General features: G+C 41.6%; 1 protein-coding gene across 2 annotated transcripts in view; it reads right to left on the bottom strand.

Annotated features, from left to right (window-relative positions):
• The window catches only part of MCU (mitochondrial calcium uniporter), a 175,317-nt gene that overhangs the window by 23,927 nt on the left and 128,690 nt on the right, over positions 1-22,700 (bottom strand). For both annotated transcript variants that reach the window (XM_074296881.1, XM_074296882.1), the window contains exons 2-3: positions 11,675-11,744; positions 2,236-2,406 (exon numbers count right to left, since the gene is read on the bottom strand). In XM_074296881.1, the coding sequence (XP_074152982.1) occupies positions 2,236-2,406; positions 11,675-11,744 (241 nt within the window). The remainder of the gene's footprint in view (positions 1-2,235; positions 2,407-11,674; positions 11,745-22,700) is intronic.

Raw genomic sequence — 22,700 nt, forward strand, 5'->3', positions numbered from 1 at the left:
TTCCTTGTTCTTATATTTCCCTATTGGAGTTAATGTAGTTATGTGCCCGTATCTGTGTATATGTGTATTCCATTCTCCTTTGAACAGTTCAGATGAAAAGGAGGTTCATTTTTACCCTGTTCCTTCCACTCCTTTCTCCCTTTCTTTCTTTTTGTATTTCTTTTCTCTTCCCTTAATTTTTTTCTCTTAGAATTATCCAAATAGAACAAAACTGCTCTCAGGCCTTCTGTCATATTTACTCCCTCTACAATCATTGAATGCATTAGGATTCTGAGAGGATGCTTGTTTCTTCTCCCCATTAGTTTTAAGTTTTAACATAAATTCCTTCCACTTGCTCAAATTTATTTGTTTTTATTTATTTCTCTTGACTCTAAAGTTTATATTTAAAACCATCTTCTTAAATTAAAAAATTAAAAACATCTCTCTTTATCAGGAATATTTGGAAGTCCTTTTTATTTCATTAAAATTTTGTGGGTTTTTTTTAACCATAAGATTATATACTCAGCTTTGCTAAGTAAATTATTCTTAGTTATAAGCATTTGAAATCTTCTTGGGGGGGCATTTTGGAATACTGTTTTTTTCTTCTTTATTATGGTAGATTCCAGGTATTATATAATATTGACTACTTGTTAGGATTACTAAGTGAGAACTCAGGTTGTCTGGACAGTGACAAGGTGAGAATTCACTTAGTAATCCTAACAACTACTGATATCTGAACTCTTTCTTTCAGGCTGCTTGCATTATTTTAAATTGATGCAGAAACTCTTGGTTTTGGCTCTGACTTTTCTGGGAGTAATTATTTAGTGTTTCTTTCAGGAGGTGACCAGTGATTTCTTTCTATTTTCACTGTGCCTTCCGGCTTTAATAGGTCTTGGTAGTTTCCATTTATTTGTTCTTGAAATCTGTTATTTAAGCCTTTTCTTAATAGTCAAAGTTTTAGCTAATCTGAAGATTCTTAGATCATTTCTTATCAACCCTTTTCCAGGTCAGGATTTTTAAGGTAGACATTTTGCATTTTCTGATATTATTTCAATCTTTCCATTTTGTTCTAGTATTTCTTTAGACTCATAAAATCATTGATCTGTTTGGTCCAATCTGATTTTCAAGGAGTTTGTTATCTGAGTACAGTTCTGTACATTCTGTACTAAGCTATTTGTGCTCCTTCCAATTCTTTACCTTTTATAAAGCTCTCATTTAATTTACACGGTCATTTCTTCATTTACTGCAGAAATTCCAGTACAGCTCATGGCAAATCTGTCATTTTCTTTGACACTTTGGTTATAGATGGTGCGGTACTATTCTCTCCTTGTGGATCTGTGTCTTGTCTGTTGCTCTTATTGTTAGTGTTTTCTAATGTTTACTCATTTTGCAGCCTGGCTTCCTAAACTGGTACTTTCCATTCACTTCAGGAAGGAATGTAGGGCCTCCCTGGTCCGGACCTGTATTATCTGCTAGCAAGCACTGTATTTTTCAAGGACTTTGGAAACCGTTCCAGCCAACACACAGGACACATTGATCCAGGGAATGTTCATTACTGCCTGATCTAGCCCTAGTATGGGGCCAGAATGACAGAACTTCAGGCTACAAAAGGCCTCTTGCTTTTTTTTTTTAAAATCCCACGTTCTCTCTGCGCAGATGCAGGCCGTTTGTTGGAATTTGCTTCTCCATGAATTTCTTGCTGATGTCTTGGTCTGTTCCCTTCCTCCCCCCATCCTTACTGGAGTAGCTATGAAAGAGCTGGGATGATTCTGCTCCTACTTACTCCAACATCTTCAAGAGAGTCTTTAACACATATGCTTTCCAAGCTAGCATGTTTTTACCCTGATGCTAAATCTTTACTGCAAAAACCCTAGAATTAAAAATAAATAAATAAATAAAGCCAAAACATCTAAGATTTCATCCTTCCAAAGTGGAAGGTTCAATAATTATTACAACTAAACCTTACTCTGCCCCTAAATCTTGCATTAAAAGGTCTCAGAATTTAGAATGTGACTGCCCAAGGATCCTGGGAGGTCTTTTATTTGCCATCTGTAAGCACAAGTGAAACACAGTGATAAAAATGACCAATCACAGTCTGAGAAGTCCCTGTGCATTCAGAAAGCACCAGAGATGACTTTCCAGGAGTGCTGCTGGGATTTAATGAGCACAGTTTAGTCAGTAAAAATTGCAACTTCCATCGGCTTACTTAAGGTTTGTTTACAAGCAAAAGCTCGTACTTATGGAAGGTGACCATACCTGGTGAATAGATTGCTACTCGGTCAATCCCCCTGTCTTCCTCTTGGAGCTGTCGTAGAAACACACCGACAGAATCTGAAATAGGTTTGAGTGTGAACTGACAGCGCTCACGCCGGGATGGAAGTCTCACAGATATCACAGGTAACCCGTTTTGGTAAACCACCGTCACGTCTGATGGGGAAAAATATGTATGTAAGCAAACAACAAAAAGGGATGTCAAGGCCCCTCTACATCATCACGCAATTAAAGCTACCCTTACCGCTACCCTCCTATGACAGAGTATCTCTTATCTCACATAAGCACGTGTATTATTTAATGAATACCTCTATTTATCTTAAAATGCAGATTATTCTAACAAAGCAATGTAAGATCAGAAAGGAACAAGTGATTTTGAAGGAAATAAGGAAACACAGACAAGGATAAGGGTATCCCTGTGGAAATCCCTTGCATCTACAGATGGATATTCTTGTTCTCCTTCAGACCCCTGGAGTTAATTAAACAGGGTATTAGAGGCTGCTGGAGTAGAATCCTGTATTTACTTTCAAGTAAATGTAAGGGAAGCATTTGTGATTATACTTTTGCTATTGAGAATCCCTCAGGATGCCACCTCCCAAGGCATAGTGCCAACTGAGAATTTAGCCACTCAAGAACTCAAAAGGCTGCATGTCCTTAGGCACATAGACTCCCTCCCTCCCTCCTTTAGGAACTCCTGTCCCATATCACCCTCTTCTCCTTGAGCATTTCCAACTACATATCCTGAACACTTCTTAAACTTAACACATCCAAATGGAACTTAGTGTCTTTCCCCTAAAAGTCATCCTTCTTCTTTACCCTTTGCAGAGAGTACAGTCATTCTAGTTCAGGGTCTCAGCACTAATTTTGTACCTCACCCCCCCATCCTGCCAAACCTTGTCAATTCTCCCTCCACAACCCCTCTCACCTCCTCTCTCCTCACATAACGACATCCCACGTCAGACTCCCCTCGTCTCTCACCTGAATGATTTCTGAGTATCCTCACTGGACTCACTGTCTAGAGACTAATCCCACTTTAATCTATATTGCACGGAGCTTCCAGTGTGATATTCCTGAAGTGAAGATCTTGCTTATGAAGATTCAATGACTCTCTATTACCTTTAGAATCCAATACAAATATCCCTGCTTGGCACTTCAAACCTTCCCTAAATTTCTTTTCCAGACTAATTACACATAATGCGCACATTCTTGTAGTCTATGATCTGGCAAACTTCTCCATATGACTTCAATTTCATGTCTTTTAAAGAATGTACTGCCACTAAGCCAAATTTATATGTTTCCTTATTTTCTTCAAATTTGATTCTAATGTAATCTCTTTCCTAATTTGCAACCAGTCACACAAAAATTCCTTGGGTTTATGAATTGCTGAAATACTTCCTAGTTGAAGCTAAGTCAAAATATGAATATAAAAACACATAGGGTGACAAGAGCCAGATGTCAATGTACACCCCCCCAAAAAATTTTTTTAAGTGAAAAGTACATCAACTAGTTCTTTGGTTGGGTTCATTTTCCTTTACAATTTGGTTTTAACACTTCAAACTGAGATTTCATCAATGAAAATACTCTCTCTACAAATGTGGATTGCATCACATATAAGACAGTAAACTTACTCCATGAAAAAAAACAGATCAGTTTGTAGTCAACTTAGTAATGAGCCTATTCTAAACTACCTAGGCATGTCATTGGACAAAAGACATGCAATTTTTAAAAAAAAACAAGATCTGTTACCTATAGGGGTATTCTTCATAGTGAAATAGGGAAACTTAACACACTCAGGAACACAAAATAATCCCAGGTTTTGGAATGAATGGCAACAAACAATTCTAATTTTCAGCAAACTCATTGTCCAAAACTTAGCTCATAATCTTCTACATAAGTATTTTTTCCTACTTTTTATTTTTGTTAATGACCCCATCATTCTTTATTTACCATCCTCAAAACCTATCGTTCTATCGACATAATTTTTCAGACATAATCCTCTCTTTTCTATTTCTAATAGCAATATCCTAACTCAGCATGTCTCATCTGGAAAACCCTAATATGTTTTGTTGATATTTCAAGTTCCTCCCCACATAACTCCAACAAATGTGGCTAAATTCATCTTCGTAAAGCATGACAGATACATTCTACCTAAAAACCTTCAATACTTCTGCATTGTGCTAGCTTTAATCCAAATCCAGTTTTCTCTGCTGTCCTTCCTTTCCCTAGAATATGGAACTTCTATCTCTGCCTTGTAAGACCTTGGTTTTAAATTTGAAAGAAATTTTATTTCCTCTAAGTTTACAAATACAAAAACTGCAATCTAAGAACATTGGTCACAAATGCAGCAAGAAACAAAAACAAAACTCGGGCCCTCTAACTTTTGATTATTTCAAACCATTGCGGCATCAGTATTTTCTTATTTTCTCTCATTCCCATAACCTACCAATATTCCTTTTTTTGTATAACTGGTTATTTCAGATTCAGAATGTCATTAAAACATTTTGTTTTATATTTCTATGAAGAAAAGATAATTTTTTTCTAAGCCGATTACATACAACAGCCTTTTTATATCTTAAATGCATGGGTAAATACCCAATATGGAATATAAACCGTTTATTAAACCATTATATGGGCAATCAAATATCTGCACAAAGAAGCAGTCTTTTCTTCTTTGAATTTATAAAGTCTCATGATAAAGAGATGAATGAAATATTTACCTCCTTTTTGGCAAAAATGTAAGTGATTACAAGAGTGAAACATTCCTATGGGGTTAGATGTTGTTTTAGTCTCTTATGCTTAATTATCTTTCTTTGGTTAAAAATGGGGGAAGGGCAGTAAATTTAAGAGGAACTAATTGGTGTAAAATGCAAAAAGCACCAATAAAGTTTTACAAAGGGTCCAAAAGCTCTGCATCAGGCCACATCCAGGCCACCTTTTCTGGCCTGACAACACCATCCCCTGCCAAGGGATCACAAAACTGAACAGTTTAAGCACTTGCCTCCCTCGCTGGGCCTCTCTCCTTGCCAGGACTCATTCCTCAAAGGTAGCATGCTTTCCCTCCCACATGCCCTCCCCATTTTGGTGATTTTCAAGCCATGGCTGCTCAAGTACAAACTGAGTTCTCCATCCCCGACTGTCCACCCACTCCCTCACTTTTATTCCCTGTAACTGCTCTGCAAATGTCCCAGTCCAGTGCTACCCATCCCTTCACTGAGCTTACTGGAAGGCCTGCTCAGGAATGAACAACCTGTTTTCTTTGTAATCCTTTCCCTTTCTCCTTATATCTCCTGGCCTTCCCGCCCCCCCCCCCCCCATGACACTGCATCAGTGGCCCTCCTTTCTAGCACCTTTCACTCAGAACTACTCGTCCACTGCAGGAACTGGGACGCTTCTTGTAACTCCTTTGCCACCTGCAGACTCTCCACCTCCTCCCGTCAGCAACCTTTCTGCTCAGATCTTTCCACCCCCCCCCATGCTGGTGGACACTCTCCCCTGACCCCAGACATTCTCCTCCATTCTCCTCGCTCCTCGGAATGAGTGGGCTTCTCTGGGCCCCCTTTCCTAGCAGACTTTAACTACATACTGATACTTCCTTAAGTACCCTAACTTCCAGTTCCACAGCTGACAACATCCGTGCCCTAACCTTCCACCTCACCTCAGCGACCGTACCTCTGATCTTCCATGTTCATCAGCTCTGAAGTTCCCTCACGTGAGCATTAGTTGCCATTTTCCCTCTTCTCTCTGTTTGACCAGTACAGATGTTGTTCTTCCTCCTCACTGGGACTTCTGATCCCCTATCTGGTCAGTTCTTCCCCAGATCGTGTCCTCTGTCCCCATCTCATCACTGATATTGCCTCGGCCTTAAGGACTCTCCCCAACTTTGCAATCACCTTCTTGTCCCCGACACTCCTTTCTCCCTCAGTTTCCATGATAATTCTCTCTCCCGGCTCCCTTGCCTGACTGGACCTCCATCTAGGTCCCTCCTGCTAAATATGCCTATACCAGGCTTTGTCTCAGGCCTTCTCTTCTCCCTTCCTGTTACTGCATTCACCTGGGGATCCCACGGCTCCTCTCAGCCCCTGCCTCGCTCCTGGCCTCCATTCTTGCCTCCTCCACTGCCTAGTTATTAAAAAAAAATTTTTTTTCCCTGCTTCCCTCTGCTCCCCCCTAATCCAATACATGTTAAAATATATGTCAAGTCCAATATACATATACATATTTCTACAATTATCATGCTGCACAAGAGAAATAAAATCAAAAAGGAAGGAAAAAATGAGAAAGGAAATAAAATGCAAGCAAACAACAGAAAGAGTGAGCATGCTGTGTTGTGATCCACACTCAGTTCTCACAGTCCCCTCTACACATCTTGAAAAGGATGTCCCGGAGAAGTTTTCGGTACGACACATCCGATACTGACCCCCTTCTCTCCCCTCTTCTGATCTTGCCTATTCCTGCCAGGGACACCAGCATCTTCTCAGTCCCTCGAGCCTGCCCCTGTCACACGTCATCCCCGACTCCTTTCCCTCACTCCCAATCCAACCAAGTGTCACCTCCTGTCCCATCTGCCTTCCCCACATGTCTCCTTTCCTACTACCACCACGCTGCTGCAGGCCCTCATTGCTTCATTACCTGGATTATTTCAACGATCCACTTATGAATCTGGCAGCCTCAATCCATCCCCTGCTCAGCTGTCAAACTGATCTCCCTGAAGCACTGATCTGACCGTATTAAACAAACCCCCGTAACTCCCCATTCCTCCAAGAGTCCACACAAAATTCTGCCTGGTGTTTAAAGCCCTTCCTAGTTTGGCCCCTTCTGCCTTTCCAGTTCTTTACATTACCCACATACTCTGCAATCCAGGGCCGGGCTGGCCGCTGCCCTTCCTTATACAGGACAGCCCACCTCCCCATTCCAGCATTTTCCCCCGGCTCTCCCCCGCCAGCAAGTCTCTCCTTCTGCATCTCTATCTCCTGGCTTCTTTCAAGTCTCGGTCAAAGGCCCACCTTCTAAAAGAAGCCTTCCTCCTCTCACTTTCTCCAGTGCCTCCTCCATATCCTTGTCTGTCCATCATTTTTGCAGACGGTCTCCATTAAACAGTGAGCTCACAGGGCAGAGGGAGCCCGTTTTTGCCCCTCTGTACCCATGGCCCTCAGCAGAGTGACCGCGGTCCACAAATGCCAAACCTTAAGCATCAAGCTGGCTATAATTTTACCTTTTGTAAAGATGTGAATGTCCCTAAATTTGGGTAACCAAGAGGACTCTGCTGGAGGATGACAAAATCAAACACACTAACTTTTCTAGCGTCCACGGATCCCATGTAGTAATAACAACAGAAGCGACAAGAGCAGCAACCAAAGTGAACACTTAGAAGGTGATTTTAAGGTCCAGGAGGCCCTTTCTCATCGATCCTCACAACAACTCTGTGGAGAAAGTGCTATAACTGGGTACTTTTCTCTTTTGCACAATTTGGTTCTAAGTTCCTCATGGGAAGGGACTGAGGCATGATCATCCTTGAATAATCACCCCCACAATAGCGCACTTACTAACTGATCTATATGTCTCCTGGGTGAGGGAGCAGATGGCATGTGTCTGGTGCACAAATATTTACAAAGTCCAGGACACATCATCTCATCGGATTTTCAAGAGCCCTGTAAGGTGGGTCTCACTGTTCCTGGGAAACCGAAGCCCAGGAGAGGTCAGAGGACTTGTCATATTCATACAACTTCAGTGTCTGAAGTCTAAAACCTCCCTGGCCCCCGGCACTCCTCGTCTTCTCTTTTGCTGGGACACAATAAGTTTAAAAAAGTAGCAGATCTCCCAGTATTGGTCCTCCTGCTTTCACCTTGTCTTTATTATCCTGAAGTTCCATATCTTTTTGAGCTGTGTGTGGCTTGTCCGTGTTCCCCCATAGATCCTTCAGCAGGTGACAGTGCAGATCATTGATCATCCTCCTTTCCCCCCAAACCCCAAGGTCTTTCCAAAAAGTCCCCTTCTCCTTTATTAACCTCAAAGTAAATCTACCTTCGGCTCACTACAACGTAGTGACATTCTCAATGGCAGTTATGTCCACAGAGGGAGAAAAGAGAGACCAGCTGGATGCATCGCTCTGCCCTTGGGTCCCATTTACCTTTTGCCTTTCTCACTTTTTCTGGGTATACCAGAGCCCTATGAATGAATACCAATGGGTTCTCTACGGAAGACCTTGACTTTCAGACTTGGCTGAAGTTCCTTTTTAATTAAAGCTTTTTATTTTCAAAACATCTGCATGGATAATTTTTCAACATTAACTGTTGCAAAATCTTGTGTTCCAATTTTCTCCCCTTCCCCCCACTCCATCCCCTAGATGGCAAATAATCCAATATATTTTAAACGTGGTAAAAATATATGTTAAATCCAATATCTGCATACACATTTATATAATTATCTTGCTGCACAAGAAAAATCAAATCAAAAAGGAGGAAAAAATGAGAAAGGAAGGGAGGGAAGGAAGGAAGGAAGGAAGGAAGGAAGGAAGGAAGGAAGGAAGGAAGGAAGGAAGGAAGGAAGGTAGGAAGGGAGGGAGGGAAAGAAGGGAAGGAAGGAAGGAAGGAAGGAAGGAAGGAAGGAAGGAAGGAAGGAAGGAAGGAAGGAAGGAAGGAAGGAAGGAAGGGAGGGAGGGAGGGAGGGAGGGAGGGAGGGAAGGGAGGGAGGGAGGGAGGGAGGGAAGGGAAGGGAAGGGAAGGGAAGGGAAGGAAGGAAGGAAGGAAGGAAGGAAGGAAGGAAGGGAGGGAGGGAGGGAGGGAAGGAAGGAAGTAAGTAAGGAAGGAAGGGAGGGAAAGAAGGGAAGGAAGGAAGGAAGGAAGGAAGGAAGGAAGGAAGGAAGGAAGGAAGGAAGGAAGGAAGGAGGGAGGGAAGGAAGGAAGGAAGAAAGGAGGGAAGGAAGAAAGGAGGGAAGGAAGGAAGGAAGGAAGGGAGGGAAGGAAGGAAAGGAAGAAAGGAAGGAAGGAAGGAAGCAAGGAAGGAAGGAAGGAAGGAAGGGAAGGAAGGAAAGGAAGAAAGGAGGGAAGGAAGGAAGGAAGGAAGGAAGGAAGGAAGGAAGGAAGGAAGGAAGGAAGGAAGGAAGGAAGGGAGGGAAGGAAGGAAAGGAAGAAAGGAAGAGAAGGAAGGAAAGGAAAGGAAGGAAGGAAGGAAGGAAGGAAGAAAGGAAGGAAGGAAGGGATCGAGGGAGGAAGGAAGGAAGGAAGGAAGGAAGGAAGGAAGGAAGGAAGGGAGGGAAGGAAGGAAAGGAAGAAAGGAAGGAAGGAAGGAAGGAAGGAAAGGAAGAAAGGAAGGAAGGAAGGAAGGAAGGAAGGAAGGAAGGAAGGAAGGAAGGAAGGAAGGAAGGAAGGAAGGAAGGAAGGAAGGAAGGGAAGGAAGGAAAGGAAGAAAGGAAGGAAGGAAGGAAGGAAGGAAGGAAGGAAGGAAGGAAGGAAGGAAGGAAGGGAAGGAAGGAAAGGAAGAAAGGAAGGAAGGAAGGAAGGAAGGAAGGAAGGAAGGAAGGAAGGAAAGGAAGAAAGGAAGGAAGGAAGGAAGGAAGGAAGGAAGGAAGGAAGGAAGGAAGGAAGGAAGGAAGGAAGGAAGGAAGGAAAGGAAGAAAGGAAGAGAAGGAAGGAAAGGAAAGGAAGGAAGGAAGGAAGGAAGAAAGGAGGAAGGAAGGAAGGAAGCAAGGAAGGAAGGAAGGAAGGAAGGAAGGAAGGGAGGGAAGGAAGGAAAGGAAGAAAGGAAGGAAGGAAGGAAGGAAGGAAGGAAGGAAGGAAGGGAGGAAGGAAGGAAGGAAGGAGGAAAGGAAGGAAGAAAGGAGGAAGGAAGGAAGGAAGGAAGGAAGGAAGGAAGGAAGGAAGGAAGGAAGGAAGGAAGGAAGGAAGGAAGGAAGGAAGGAAGGAAGGAAGGAAAGGAAGAAAGGAAGAGAAGGAAGGAAAGGAAAGGAAGGAAGGAAGGAAGGAAGGAAGGAAGGAAGGAAGGAAGGAAGGAAGGAAGGAAGCAAAGGAAGGAGGGAGAGAGGAAGGAAGGGAGAGAGGAAGGAAGGAAGGAAGGAAGGAAGGAAGGAAGGAAGGAAGGAAGGAAGGAAGGAAGGAAGGAAGGAAGGAAGGAAGGAAGGAAGGAAGGAAAATACAAGTGAACAACCACAAAAAGATGAGAATGCAAAGTTGTGATTCACACTCAGTTCCCACAGTCCTTCTCGCGGTGTAGATGGCTCTCCTGAAGTTCCTTTTGATGTCCTCCTCTGCCCCTCCTCTGAATCTCAAGGAGCTTCTTGTATACTTACAACAGCTACAAGATTACAGCTGCAGGCTCATGTCTGCTGTCTCTATCAGAGTGCATACAGTGTGCTCATCCTTGTGAACGTGTGCTGCGGACACGGAGGTGCCCGGCCCTGCAGGGACACATCTCTGCTCCTGGAAACGTAACTCGGCCTTCGCTTCTTAAGGAGACCTACTTCGGCCTTCTGAGGGTCTATGTCCCACTCTCTCTACTGCTCCCAAAAGCATGTTTTGGCCTTCTGCCCCTCTGAGCCCCCCAAGATTTCTTTCTTAAGGACCAGGCCTTAAACCAAAACCAATCTGATTCTGCCTGGCCACCAGCAGTCCTGGGCCACGCCCCATTTGGTCACTGTTTGGGTCCTCCTAGACTCAGTCGCGTGTGCTTTGGCCAGGAAACCGGGGGGCCTTCCCCTCCCAGAATCCTTCGTTCACTGATTTGTTTGGGTTTCCTGGATAAGCCGAAGAGCCCATCATCGCTGCCTCTCCTCAATCACTGAAGGAGGGCGGCCTCACTTGGAGGCCTAAGCTTAAGCCGGCCCAGGCCTCCTCTAGCTGCTTCCAGTCCCCACTGGACTTAGAAGGTTCTGGAGGGAAAACCTGCCTCCCTCAGACCCCATCCACTTGCCTGATGTCCTGGTGCACCTTAAGTGCAAACAGCAACTACCTCTACAGACATGGAAGGTACAGGTTATGACAGGACTGATTAGTGCCCAACATTTCCTCACTCTCCCTGTCCCCCCCACGCCAACAAGAGCCGAGCACACGGCGGTTCTGGGAGCTGCCCCCCCCCCCCCAAGAAAACTCGAACAGAACAGGCCGAGGCCGCTCCTGCCCATCCACGGAGATTTCTTTTTTCATTTCCACTTCCTGCCTTATTTTTATTCAAGCTTTTTATTTTCAAAACACAGGCAAGGATAATTTTCCCATACGGACCTTTGTAGAACTTTGTGTTCGAGCTGCTCCCCCCCTGCCCCAGCCCTCCCTGGAGGGCATCTAGTCTGTCCTTGCACAGGCTCCATTTCTGGCTGTGAGCGGGTGGGCCTGTCCCCTCTTTCCCCCCACCCTGCTGAGACCCCTGGGGGGGAGGGGGGAAAGGTTACAGGGCAGAAGCAGGGACTGGCCCCGGGCACTATGCCCAGACTCACCATCAGAGGGCACCACCGTACTGCAGTAGACAACTCTCAGATGCTGCCAGGAAGAGAGCCTCTGGTGCACCTGGAAAATCCAAGGAGACTCTTGTTAGGACCCCTGAGCTGGGCCGGGGATCCCCTCCCCCACCAGCTTTTAGGCCCGAGAGCGAGCCCCGGCACCAGGGAACCCACTAGTTGTGAGACCTGTTACACAAATGGGGGCAATAATAGCAGTTCCCAGGGGTGGGGGGAGATCCAATGAGAGAGAAGTGCCTGGGGCCTGGTGGGTGCTCCATAACCACCACCATCCTCATCATCACCATCCTCCTCCTCATCACCCTCATCATTACTGTCATCTTCACCATCATCATCTTCATCACCATCCTCCTCCTCCTCATCATCACCATCCTCCTCCTCCTCACCCTCATCATCACCATTATCCTCATCACCATCCTCCTCCTCCTCCTCATCACCCTCATCATTACTGTCATCTTCACCATCATCATCTTCATCATCACCATCCTCCTCCTCCTCCTCATCCCCATCTTCCTCCTCAGCTCCCTTCCCATCCCGTGACTGGGTTCAGCACCCAGAGGAGTTCAGAATCTCCCGTTTTCTCTTTTTTGGCTTTAGGCAGCCACATCCCATCCTCGGGTTCCCTCCCACCCACCACCTTCTGTGCCTCCAAAGGACATTTTGCACAGCAAAGGAAGCGTGCTCACTGAGGAGGAAGCACTGGGTTCTGAGCAATAACATGGGGGACTTTGGGGTTCAGGGGGTCACAATGAGAGATCAGTCCTCCCTGGACATCACCCACACCACAGTGCTGGGGGCAGGTGCGCCATGTTTCTCCCCATTTAGCGACGAGGCTGAGTGTTCCAATCCCTCCCTCGTCAGCTCCTCTCCCGACACTCGTGGCAAGTCCAGCACTTTGCCCGTTATCTCCTATTGCTGTTGGACAACATAACTTGTGCCCTCTGGTTTTTTTTTCCCCCAACTCCAATAAATTATTATTTCTCCTGTAAAAATGCCCCATTCTCCAGCTTCTTCATTTTCTCCTACAATTTTCACTGCCTCAATATTACCGATGAACGCAAGGACACTGTTTTGCATTCCAATTTTCCCCAAGGAATAAGTATTTTGATTGGCTCCTTTTCTTCTGAAATATTCTGATAATCAAGGAGCCGATTATCATTTCCAACAGCAGCTGAGAAGAGTGCTGAGCAAAAATCTTCTCTGTATACATCTAATGCCTACTTTATATTTTTGCCCTTGTGGTGCTATCAAATGACCTTCCTTTTTATCTTCCATGGAGCTGGTAATGGATCTGACTGAACTTTTTTTCTTCATAACAAAAGAACCTATTGTTACTACTCTGCAAGTTTTCATCTTCACTAGAAAATTCTGCACCGTAATGTAGTTTAATACTATCTCACACCCATATTATTTGGAAAATTTTGGAAAAATTATTTTGGAAATAGAAAAGGACTCAGACCTCTAATCCCATCTATATAGAGAACTCTTTGCGTAATGCAGATTTACTCAGGTCAAACAGTTAGAATGTGTCAGAGGGTCCTCCTAAGCCCACCATCTGTCTAGAGTTTATGGACTCACTATGTACACTTCTCTGATTCAACAGCATAATGTCTAATTCAGATCAATAGGATGAAAATAGTATTTTGAGTGGGATTTGACCGTTTTAAAAGAGGGTTCCATTGAGAGAGATTCAAAGACTGAAGCCTTTATTGATCAGCTACTTTGTCATACCTACATTTCAATTTTGGCATGATTTTTTCCCCTCTTAATTTCAACTTTTTCATAATGTACTTTTTGGACTAGCAAGACTGAAGAGAATTATTATTTTAAGTCAATGTTTTCTCGAAAATGTTCCAGATCCACTCACATAATGAAACTGAAAGAACAGGCAAATATGTTCACACTTAATTGGTTTTTAATAAAATCGTGTGTGTGTGTGTGTGTGTGTGTGTGTGTGTGTGTGTGTGTGTGTGTGTGTGTGTGTGTAGATTATAGAGGAGGTTATAAGGAGAAATGGAGAGAAAAGGTCTTTGGCTGTATTTTATTGAGAGCACTGGGGGATATCTAAAGTCTCCCAAAAAGTGTGATGTGCTTCCACCAGGGGATTATCCTTTTGCAAGTCTGGGCTCAATAACGCTGTGGAGAGGATTTATAATTTTGACAGGCACAGAACTCTCAATTTTCTCAATTCTCCAATTGGATTGGATTTCAGTCTGCCACCTTAGGCTTAAAAAGACCAGAGAGCATGTGGTTTCCCTGTATTAAAAAAAAAAATAGACAAATCACAGCATAAGAGCCCAAGGGGATTCATCAAATGTATGGTAGCTAAAGAAAACTGGTCTCCTTAATTTGTAAATGTTAGCTCTTGTTCTAGTTAGATCCTGTTTTCCATCTTTATTCAGGTCTGCAAGTGAACTTCCGCCCCTGTTTCCACACTTGGTTTCTGGTAGACATATAGTGGTGAATAATTTGGGCAGTGGGTGGTTTCTATTAATATTTTTCTCAGTGTTTCCTTTGTTCCTGGTTGCCAATAAAACATAGGTAATAAGAAAAAAGAAACCTTCGAAATAAGAGAGAACAAATTCTGTATCTCAAAAGAAGTCACAAATCAGTTTGCTGACATCCTAAATACCCTAATGATTCCATTTTCCCCCTAGCACTGAAATACAGAGAATATATACCAAATTTTCTACAAACTTTAAAATTTAAAGTGATGGAGGAAAGAAGAAAAATTAGATAGGAAGATGCATATAAATGGCAACATATAAGTAAATGCTAGCTACTATTATCATATTATTGTTGTAATAATTATTCCACCCACATTCTATTGTTTTTCTGTGACAAGTTTTTACTACATCAAGTCTAAGTAGGCTTCCCTTCACCTCCAGTCAAAAGGTAAAAATGATGTGTCTTTTAGGGGGCCAGAATGTGTTAGTCAACAAGAACTACTAATAATATCATAGGGAAGTCTTATTTCTTGCTTTTATTGACAGAGGTGGATGACTTTGGATTGGGGTGGAAGGTACAAACAAGATTTGGGGCTTCATTTCTTTTTTTTTCATTTTGTTTTTTTATTAATTTTTATAATTATAACTTTTTTTTGACAGTACATATGCATAGGTAAAAATTTTTTTTACAACATTATCCCCTATACTCCCTTCTGTTCCGAGTTTTTCCCCTCCTTCCCTCCACCCCCTCCCCTAGATGGCAGGCATTTTGGGGCTTCATTTCAATGAAGCATCAACTATGTTCAGCTAGCCCTGGATTCTCACTAGGATCAAAAGAAGTCCTTTTAACCTAATTTTGGTGACTTTCTTCCTTTCTGTAAAATGAAGGAGCGATGATCTTATTTTTACTTTCATTTTTATTTTATTTATTTATTTTTAATTTTAGGGTGATGATCTTTAAGGAATCTTTCCGTAGTGAATTTCATGACCCCTTCCATGATAATTCAGGAAAAACAAAAAACAGAAGAGAGTAACTATACTGCCCTAATCCTTACAGTTTTAATTGTCTCACCCTCTTGCTCATCCTGTTGGGCCATGGCAAGAAGGCTAATAATGCTCACAGTTTTCCAGACCCCAGGATCTTCTTCAACAGTGTCCTTTTCCGGTGCTTTATGCTGTTTAGCCTTGTCAGCCATGAGCCTCCCTGGACTGAGATTCTATATCAAGTTATAAAGACTTCAGATATGGGCCATATGAGAATGAAGAGGTCAATGGGGGACCAATGTGGGTAAATTAGGAAAAGAATTCTTGTTTTTTGGTCACAGTGAATCATCAAGACCATGTAAGGCACAGGGGAAATCCTGATCTGGGATTACCCAGATAGATGGGATAATGGATCCATAATGTTTTGGACTACTTTCTGGGGAACTATCTTGAACTGTGTGCACCAATAGTATATATTTGTAGCATCTACTGGTTTTTCTTAGGAAAGAAAAGAAGATTAAGGCTGAATCTTCTCTGGGGGAAAAGGCCCCATCAAAATCCAACTTTTTTTTCTCATGTACTCTGTTAATGCTACCTGGTTCTCATAAAAAAGCTGATGTTCTTAACAGGAAATTACATTTCCACATATTAGAAACAGGTTATTGTACCTATTTAAAAATAAATTTTGTACTTGTTAAAAAAACAAACAAACAAACACGTTCTACATTTCTAAGAAGCTTCTTCCTCTGCTATGAAAACAAATAATAGCGTCTAGAGCAATGTCAAGTGTCAATTGACTGTTAATGATAGGTAAAAACAGGCAAGGGCAATAAAATGTGAATGACATACTGGAGTTAACAGTAAAAATACTTTGTACTTATATAAACTTTTCATAGTGCCTCACACATCTTATTAACTTGGTCTACTTCCTTTCTCCTTAGGCATTTTCATTTAATTATTTATTTCCCCAAACTGGGTCCATCCCAAAATTACTCTAGGGCACAAGGATAGAAAATTGGTACATTGTTATGACAGGTGCAACAGAACAAAAATTAATGGTTTATGACAATGCTCATGTTCCTTTCATAGGGAAATATAACAGATTTATATATAGTTGATAATATAAATTATAATTATGTATGTATGTTATATAACCAAACCAGATAATTTTCCTACCAGGAAAAACAATTAATTTTGCACACTGTTTTATACTTTTCTGATAGCCCTGTGTGTGGTAGGCAGAAATTCAACCAATTACTTTGCAGATGTAATTAAGTGAATTACAAGCAAGGTTACAAGCAGGATCTGAACTCCCATCTTTTGCCTTCAAGTCCAGTGCTTTCCCCACCAGACCCCATCACCCTGAAAGCAGTCCCAGGTGGGTTGAGTTGAATTCACTAACAGCTGACATTCCTTTCCGTCTGAGAGTAGGAAAACATGCTGGGACTCACATTTGGTACAGATGGAGGTAACTGACAGCTTCTTTTCCTAACAAGAAAGAGTTGTACTACCATGGCCTCCCGCTTCATCTGCCATCACATAAAGTTTGGCCTTTCGTTTCCACATGGTACAAAGTCTACTCAAGAAAAGTCATCTCCCCTTCCACCGTTTTGCAAAGAAGCCAATCATTTTAATAAACCAGATAATCCATATAAACACACTTAAGGACAGATGAATTTCGTCTAAGCAAATTATATTAATGACATTAAATCTTTTAAACCGAAACAAGATTTTTCTATCTTACTGTTGTCAATAAAAATTTTGTTCCCTGTATCATATAGCACAAACAGAGTAATCTCTGATCTACCAAACAACAGGAATAGAATCAGAGACTTTCACAGAGTAAGGGGACAGAGCCTCTATCCCACATATTTAGAAATAGAAACTCAAAGTTATTTACGTGACAAACTGTGCCTACTGTTAGACAATGAGACAGTTATAGAGCTGGGAGTAAAACTCAGACTTTTTGATGTTCAGCTAGTATACTTTCTATAAGATTATCAGTAAGGTTTGGAAAAATTGATACCATGATTTCATTATAATCAAACAAATTTTCCAGAAGGAATATTCTCAGTTTAATAGTTTCTCAGTTGAAATCTTTCACTAAATTCTATAAAGAAGATGAGATCATATAGGAAGTACTTAGTCCTAAATTTCAAGCAGACTCTGGAAACAATGGGTTTCTTCTTTCCCATGGTACATTGCCCTGTGATTTTCAACAAAACTGCTTATTATTCTTTTCAGAATATCTGCTGTGATCTTAGCATCTGGTTTTGCCTCGACAGAGCAATGATTGCAAAGAAGGTGAAAAGGTACAAAAACTAAGCAGATTTTTACAAGAGAAAATCATTTGTAAATAATAGAAGGGTTAAAACTGAGATCCAGGGACTGAGGCCTAAAGTCCCAGCTTCAACACCAACTGCTTGTTTACGTATGTGCCAGCTGAGGGGGTGCTACTGCTTATGGCAGTTTAAGTCCCTACACCTCAATAGGGGGGAACCAATAATTAAGCAGATTATGCAGAATAACTATTTACTAAAAAGCACTGTGAGGGTACAAAAAAAAAAGAAAAAGAAAAAAAGGATGATGCTATATCTCCAAAGACAGCTAAATAAGATGCGTCAACTAGAAAGCAAAAGCGGAATTCTACTTGACCTTCTGCCAGTAAAAGTCTTACTGACTCCTTGGCTTTTGTCTGTCCTGGCAAAGTCTGAGGGATATAATAACCCAATAATAACCCCCTCAACATTTGCCCTCTAGCTTCTGCAATACAAACAAACAGCAATGACTAAAGACAGGTTTGTTTCCAGCAGCTGATCTGAGTTGTGTCTAAGTGCTGGGTCCTAATGTGGAATGGTGTCCCTCAGAACACTCAGAAAACTGGAGGGGAGCTAGGAGGGATTTCTGAGCTCATGTACCAACTTTTACAACTTTGGAAACTGAGGCTCTGGGGGCAGCCCAGCAGTTGGGAACCGAAACCAAGCCCCATGAAACCTCATGAAGGGATCAATTTTGCCATACCCGCTTCCCTGGTGCTTTTGAAGGATCCCACCATAGTTCCTACAGAATTAAGCCAAGAAGCACATCCATCCCTTTAAGGATGCTTTGAGCATTCTAGAAGCCAGTTTAACTCTCAAAGAGGCAATTTGCTACAAAGAAATAGCAAAAGCTAGAAATGATTTTTCTATCAGATGGTTGGCAGATAGAAACTTCTTATATTATCTAAAAACTTAAAATATCCTCTGGCTGCCATCGATGCCAAAGTGAGTTAAGTGAATAATTTTCACTTACGTGAAACCAAACCTTGAGTCGTTACCAAACAGTGCAAAAAGAAAAGATAAATTATGCTTAACACCAACAGAAATTACTTTCCTTCCTGTAAAAGGAAGGAAAAGTGGGACCATGATTATCTCCAATGAAATATGAACAGGGAACAAATTGTTCTTCTGTTGGTAAAGGCTCTAGTGAACTTATTACTTTTGATTTTTAAAAAAGGAATAAAAGGAAAAAAATATTCACCCACTCAGTGATGTGAAGGCTCTCTATAAATGCCAGCAACCCACTGGGAGTGAGGAATAGCGTTCTCATTAGCAGCACACAGGGTGCACGGGGCAGATCAGTGCCAAAAATGGGTTTGTTTTTTTATCCATATGTTTCTAAATAGCTGGAAAAGGCCATTAGGAATCATTTGATAGTCAATAAATATTAAGCTCCTTCTATGCAACAGACACTGTATCCTGGAGATACAGGTAAGAAAGAGCTCCTGTCCTCCAGGAGCTTTTACTTTAAATGGGGAAGATTATTAAGGAAGGCACCCTTCACAGCAGCAGAGTGGAGTGTAGACAGTAGGAAGAGTGGTTAGACTGAGAGCCCTTTTTAAATGGAGGTTCTACCTCCAATCAGAAAGGCACAGGGTAACGAGGAGATGCTGCAATCTGGCTGAATGCTGATGTTTCCCTCTGAGGAGGTTTCCTGGGAGCAAGATCCCGTAGAGTCCAAGGAGTGATGGATGAGAAAACTGAGTCCAGAGTATTTTGGCGATTTGCAGGTGACTACTGGGTCCTCAGCTACATAAGTGTGGATGCCAGCATTCTTTCCACCATAAAGCAATCCTTCAAAGGGTAAGACTAGAATCCATCTTACAGCCAAAGCTGGGCTCCTCCACATCTTGTGGCTACAAGCTGCTGAAGGATACCTACTTCAAGGAGGTTAGTTCTCCTTACCTGTGGGCAGTTTAGGCCATGGAGCTGTCAAATACAGAGGGAGCACAAGTCACCTTGGGTCTTTGACTCAAATATAAGAAACAAATATTTACTTTTAAGCCACTTTCCTTGGATTGATGATGGCTCTACTGGGATTTTTCAAATCTTATTACTGATAATTAGGAGAGAGACTATATCACATTCTTAAGTATAACAGATACATTGTTCTAGATGTACAATACAACAAACTTTTATCAAATACTTATTGTATGCAGGGCAGTGGATGTATATAATATACACATATATGTATGTATAAATATGTGTATATTTATATATACACACACACACATATATATGTATTTATATATGTATTTATGTATATACATATACTAAGTACTAGGGGAGACAGAAAGTTTAGATAATTCTGACTTTGTCTTCAAAAAAGTTATAGCCTAGTAGGGAAATGAGACACCAATTAAAAATAACTAAATATACTAAGTATAAATGCATAGAGTTTATAAATTTCTATGTGAAACGTAAAGGAAAGGATCGTTTCATGGAGGGAGATGAGATGCCGGCGGAGACAGGATGGATGTAGGGATTGCTTCCCACAGCAGGGAGCACCAGAAATGAGCTCACTTTGTTGAGTGATAGACAGTGGCTACTGAAGGCCAGCTCTATAATCAGGAAAACCTGGATTCAAGTGTGACCTTGGGCAAGTTCTGGCTGTGTGGCCCTCAGCATGCCCCATAAGGATACCTCCTAGTCACAAAGCCCGGATGCCAGGATAGCTGATATTTGTGTAGCTCTCTTCCGAGAACTTTGCTTACTTTCTCTCCATTTCGCCACCAACGCCGTATGAAATGATTAACATCAGTCTGGCTATCCCTGGTTTTATATGAAAGTACTGAGGCTCGGAGATCTGAAATGCGAATAATCTAAATTCTGGGTCTCTTAATACTTTATGGTTATCAGAGCAATGGCTCTCCAACAGCCCATTACTCTCACTATAGGAATAGCCAACAACCTTTTCCAGGCACCTGTGACCTTGATGATGGCTTAATTACCATTTTTATTTTTAAACAGCTCACATTTAAAGAGTTCTTTAAGCACTCTGGAAACCACTTTATATACATTCTCATTTAATCCTCTTAAGAACTTGGTGATATAGGTGCCATTAAGTTAAGAAGCATTTAATTAAGTACCTAATATATGGAGGACACTGTGCTAATCAAAAGCAATACATAGAAAATAAGAAAAAATAATAATCCTTGTTCTCAAGGTGCTCCCAGTCCAAATAGAGGGGGAAAAAGACAATATACAAACAATGATGTACAAATACAAATTGGAGATAACCCAGAAGCAAGGCACTAGGAAAAGGGAAAGGCTTTTTGCAGAAGGTGAGATTTTAGCTGAAATTGGAAGAAAGCCAGGAAAGCCGGGAGGAGAAGAAAGAGAGTTACAGAATGGGGAGATGGAAGAATGTTGTTTCAGGGACATAAGAAAGCTAACAATGTCTGGATGGATCACAGAGTACGAGGGGAAGAGAAACAGAGAATGTTATAAGCCCACAAAAATAGGAAGAGGTCAGATTATGAAAGTCTTTAAATGTTCAGTGAGAATTTAACAGTTGATCCTCTTAGGGAACCCCTGGATTTTACTGGATCCGGAGGAAGTACCATAGTCTCACACTTGGCACCTGGGTAGGAGACTAAGTAGGGAGGAGAGACTATGAAGCCCCGCCTACCAGCAGGCTACTGCTATGGCCCAAGGTCTAAGAGAATAAGAGCAGAACCCATCCATCAAGATCCCATTTACTAAGCATTGGTATCTGGCTTCTGCTTCTCTCTCCCTCACACTTGGCAAGTTCTTCAGCTTCAATTACCATCCCTACACAGGTGACTCTTAGATCTATTTATCCAGCCCTAACCTTTCCCATTAAGTGCCTATTATGTGTCAGGCACAGGATTAAGTGCCAGGGATACAAATAGAAGCAAAAAGATGGTCCCTGCCCTCAAAGACTTCATAATCTGATAACAGATATATGCAAACAAGCTCTCTCTCTCTCTCTCTCTCTCTCTCTCTCTCTCTCTCTCTCTCTCTCTCTCTCTCTCTCTCTCTCTCTCTCTCTCTCTCTCTCTCTCTCTCTCTCTCTCTTTCTCTCTCTCTGTATACACACACACACACACACACACACACACACACACACACACAGAGAATAAATAGGAAATAATTTGAGAGGGAAGGCACTAGAATTAAATGTTGTGAAAAGCTTCTTGGAGAAAGTGGGATTTTGGTTGGGACTTATAGGAAAAGTAGCAGGTAGAAATGAGGAAAAGATTCCAGGCCAGAGAAAATTCCCAGAACAGGAAATTTAGTGTTTTGTTTGTGCAACAGCAGAGAGGCATGTCAATGGATCGCAGAGCACATGGTCCAGATAACTCCTAGTCACAAAGCTGGGATGCCAGGACTCTTTGAAAATGCTACGTTATTTCTCAAATGTGGCCCAATATCCTCTCTTGTTCCTCTTCAATTCTGGGCCTAATTTATTCATCCACACTTAGTGCTTATCAAGGTACATACATACACTGATTCATGAAATCTAGGCTATGTGCATTCTTCGCCCACTTGTTTTTTCCTGAATTTATTACTAAATCTCTTTTTAGGGACCATGGATCTTAGTAAGAAATAGTTAGATTTTAAGGGATGTTCTGAGGTTAGATACAATCTGTACAGTCATTCATAAACAGGAACCATCTGCAGAACCTCATTATTAAAAGTAAATCCCTTTTCTACTGGAGCTTGGCATAGTATATCTGATAAGAGTGTGATGAACACTTTGGATGAGCATCTGTCCCTCTATTTTAAGTCCTTCTTGATAATTATAATCAGATGATCAATGAATAAAGCTACATCTATCAAACAATCTTATTTACCTAAACATATGAATGGGAGACCCTTTGCTGGAGACAGCTTTTTAAAGTTGCAGAACAAAACAAACGAATGAAAAAAAAATGAGGAGTCTTGTAGTATGATGAAGAAAATTCTCTGCAAAAAGTTTCCTTCTCATATTTTAATCTAAGATATTAATAAGCTCAAAGGTCATTTTCATAAAAATCAGAGGGAAAAAGAGGAATTTCCTTTCTTTTAAGTCACCAACAAAAGTTCTAACTATGTGGATTATTACATTTATTATTTATTTAAAAAATAAAAAGAGAAGAAGAATTTTACAATTTCCAGTTCTTTCTCACATATTTGTAGTGCAATTGGTTTCCTTTTACATGAAGAGATTACAGAGATTACCTCACAAATCTGGTTCAGGTAGAGGGAGACGGACAAAAACCAGCGTGAACAACTCGAAAAGAAATTCTC

This window comes from Sminthopsis crassicaudata, chromosome 2 (genome assembly GCF_048593235.1).
Source record: "Sminthopsis crassicaudata isolate SCR6 chromosome 2, ASM4859323v1, whole genome shotgun sequence".
Taxonomy (NCBI): Eukaryota; Metazoa; Chordata; class Mammalia; order Dasyuromorphia; family Dasyuridae; genus Sminthopsis; species Sminthopsis crassicaudata.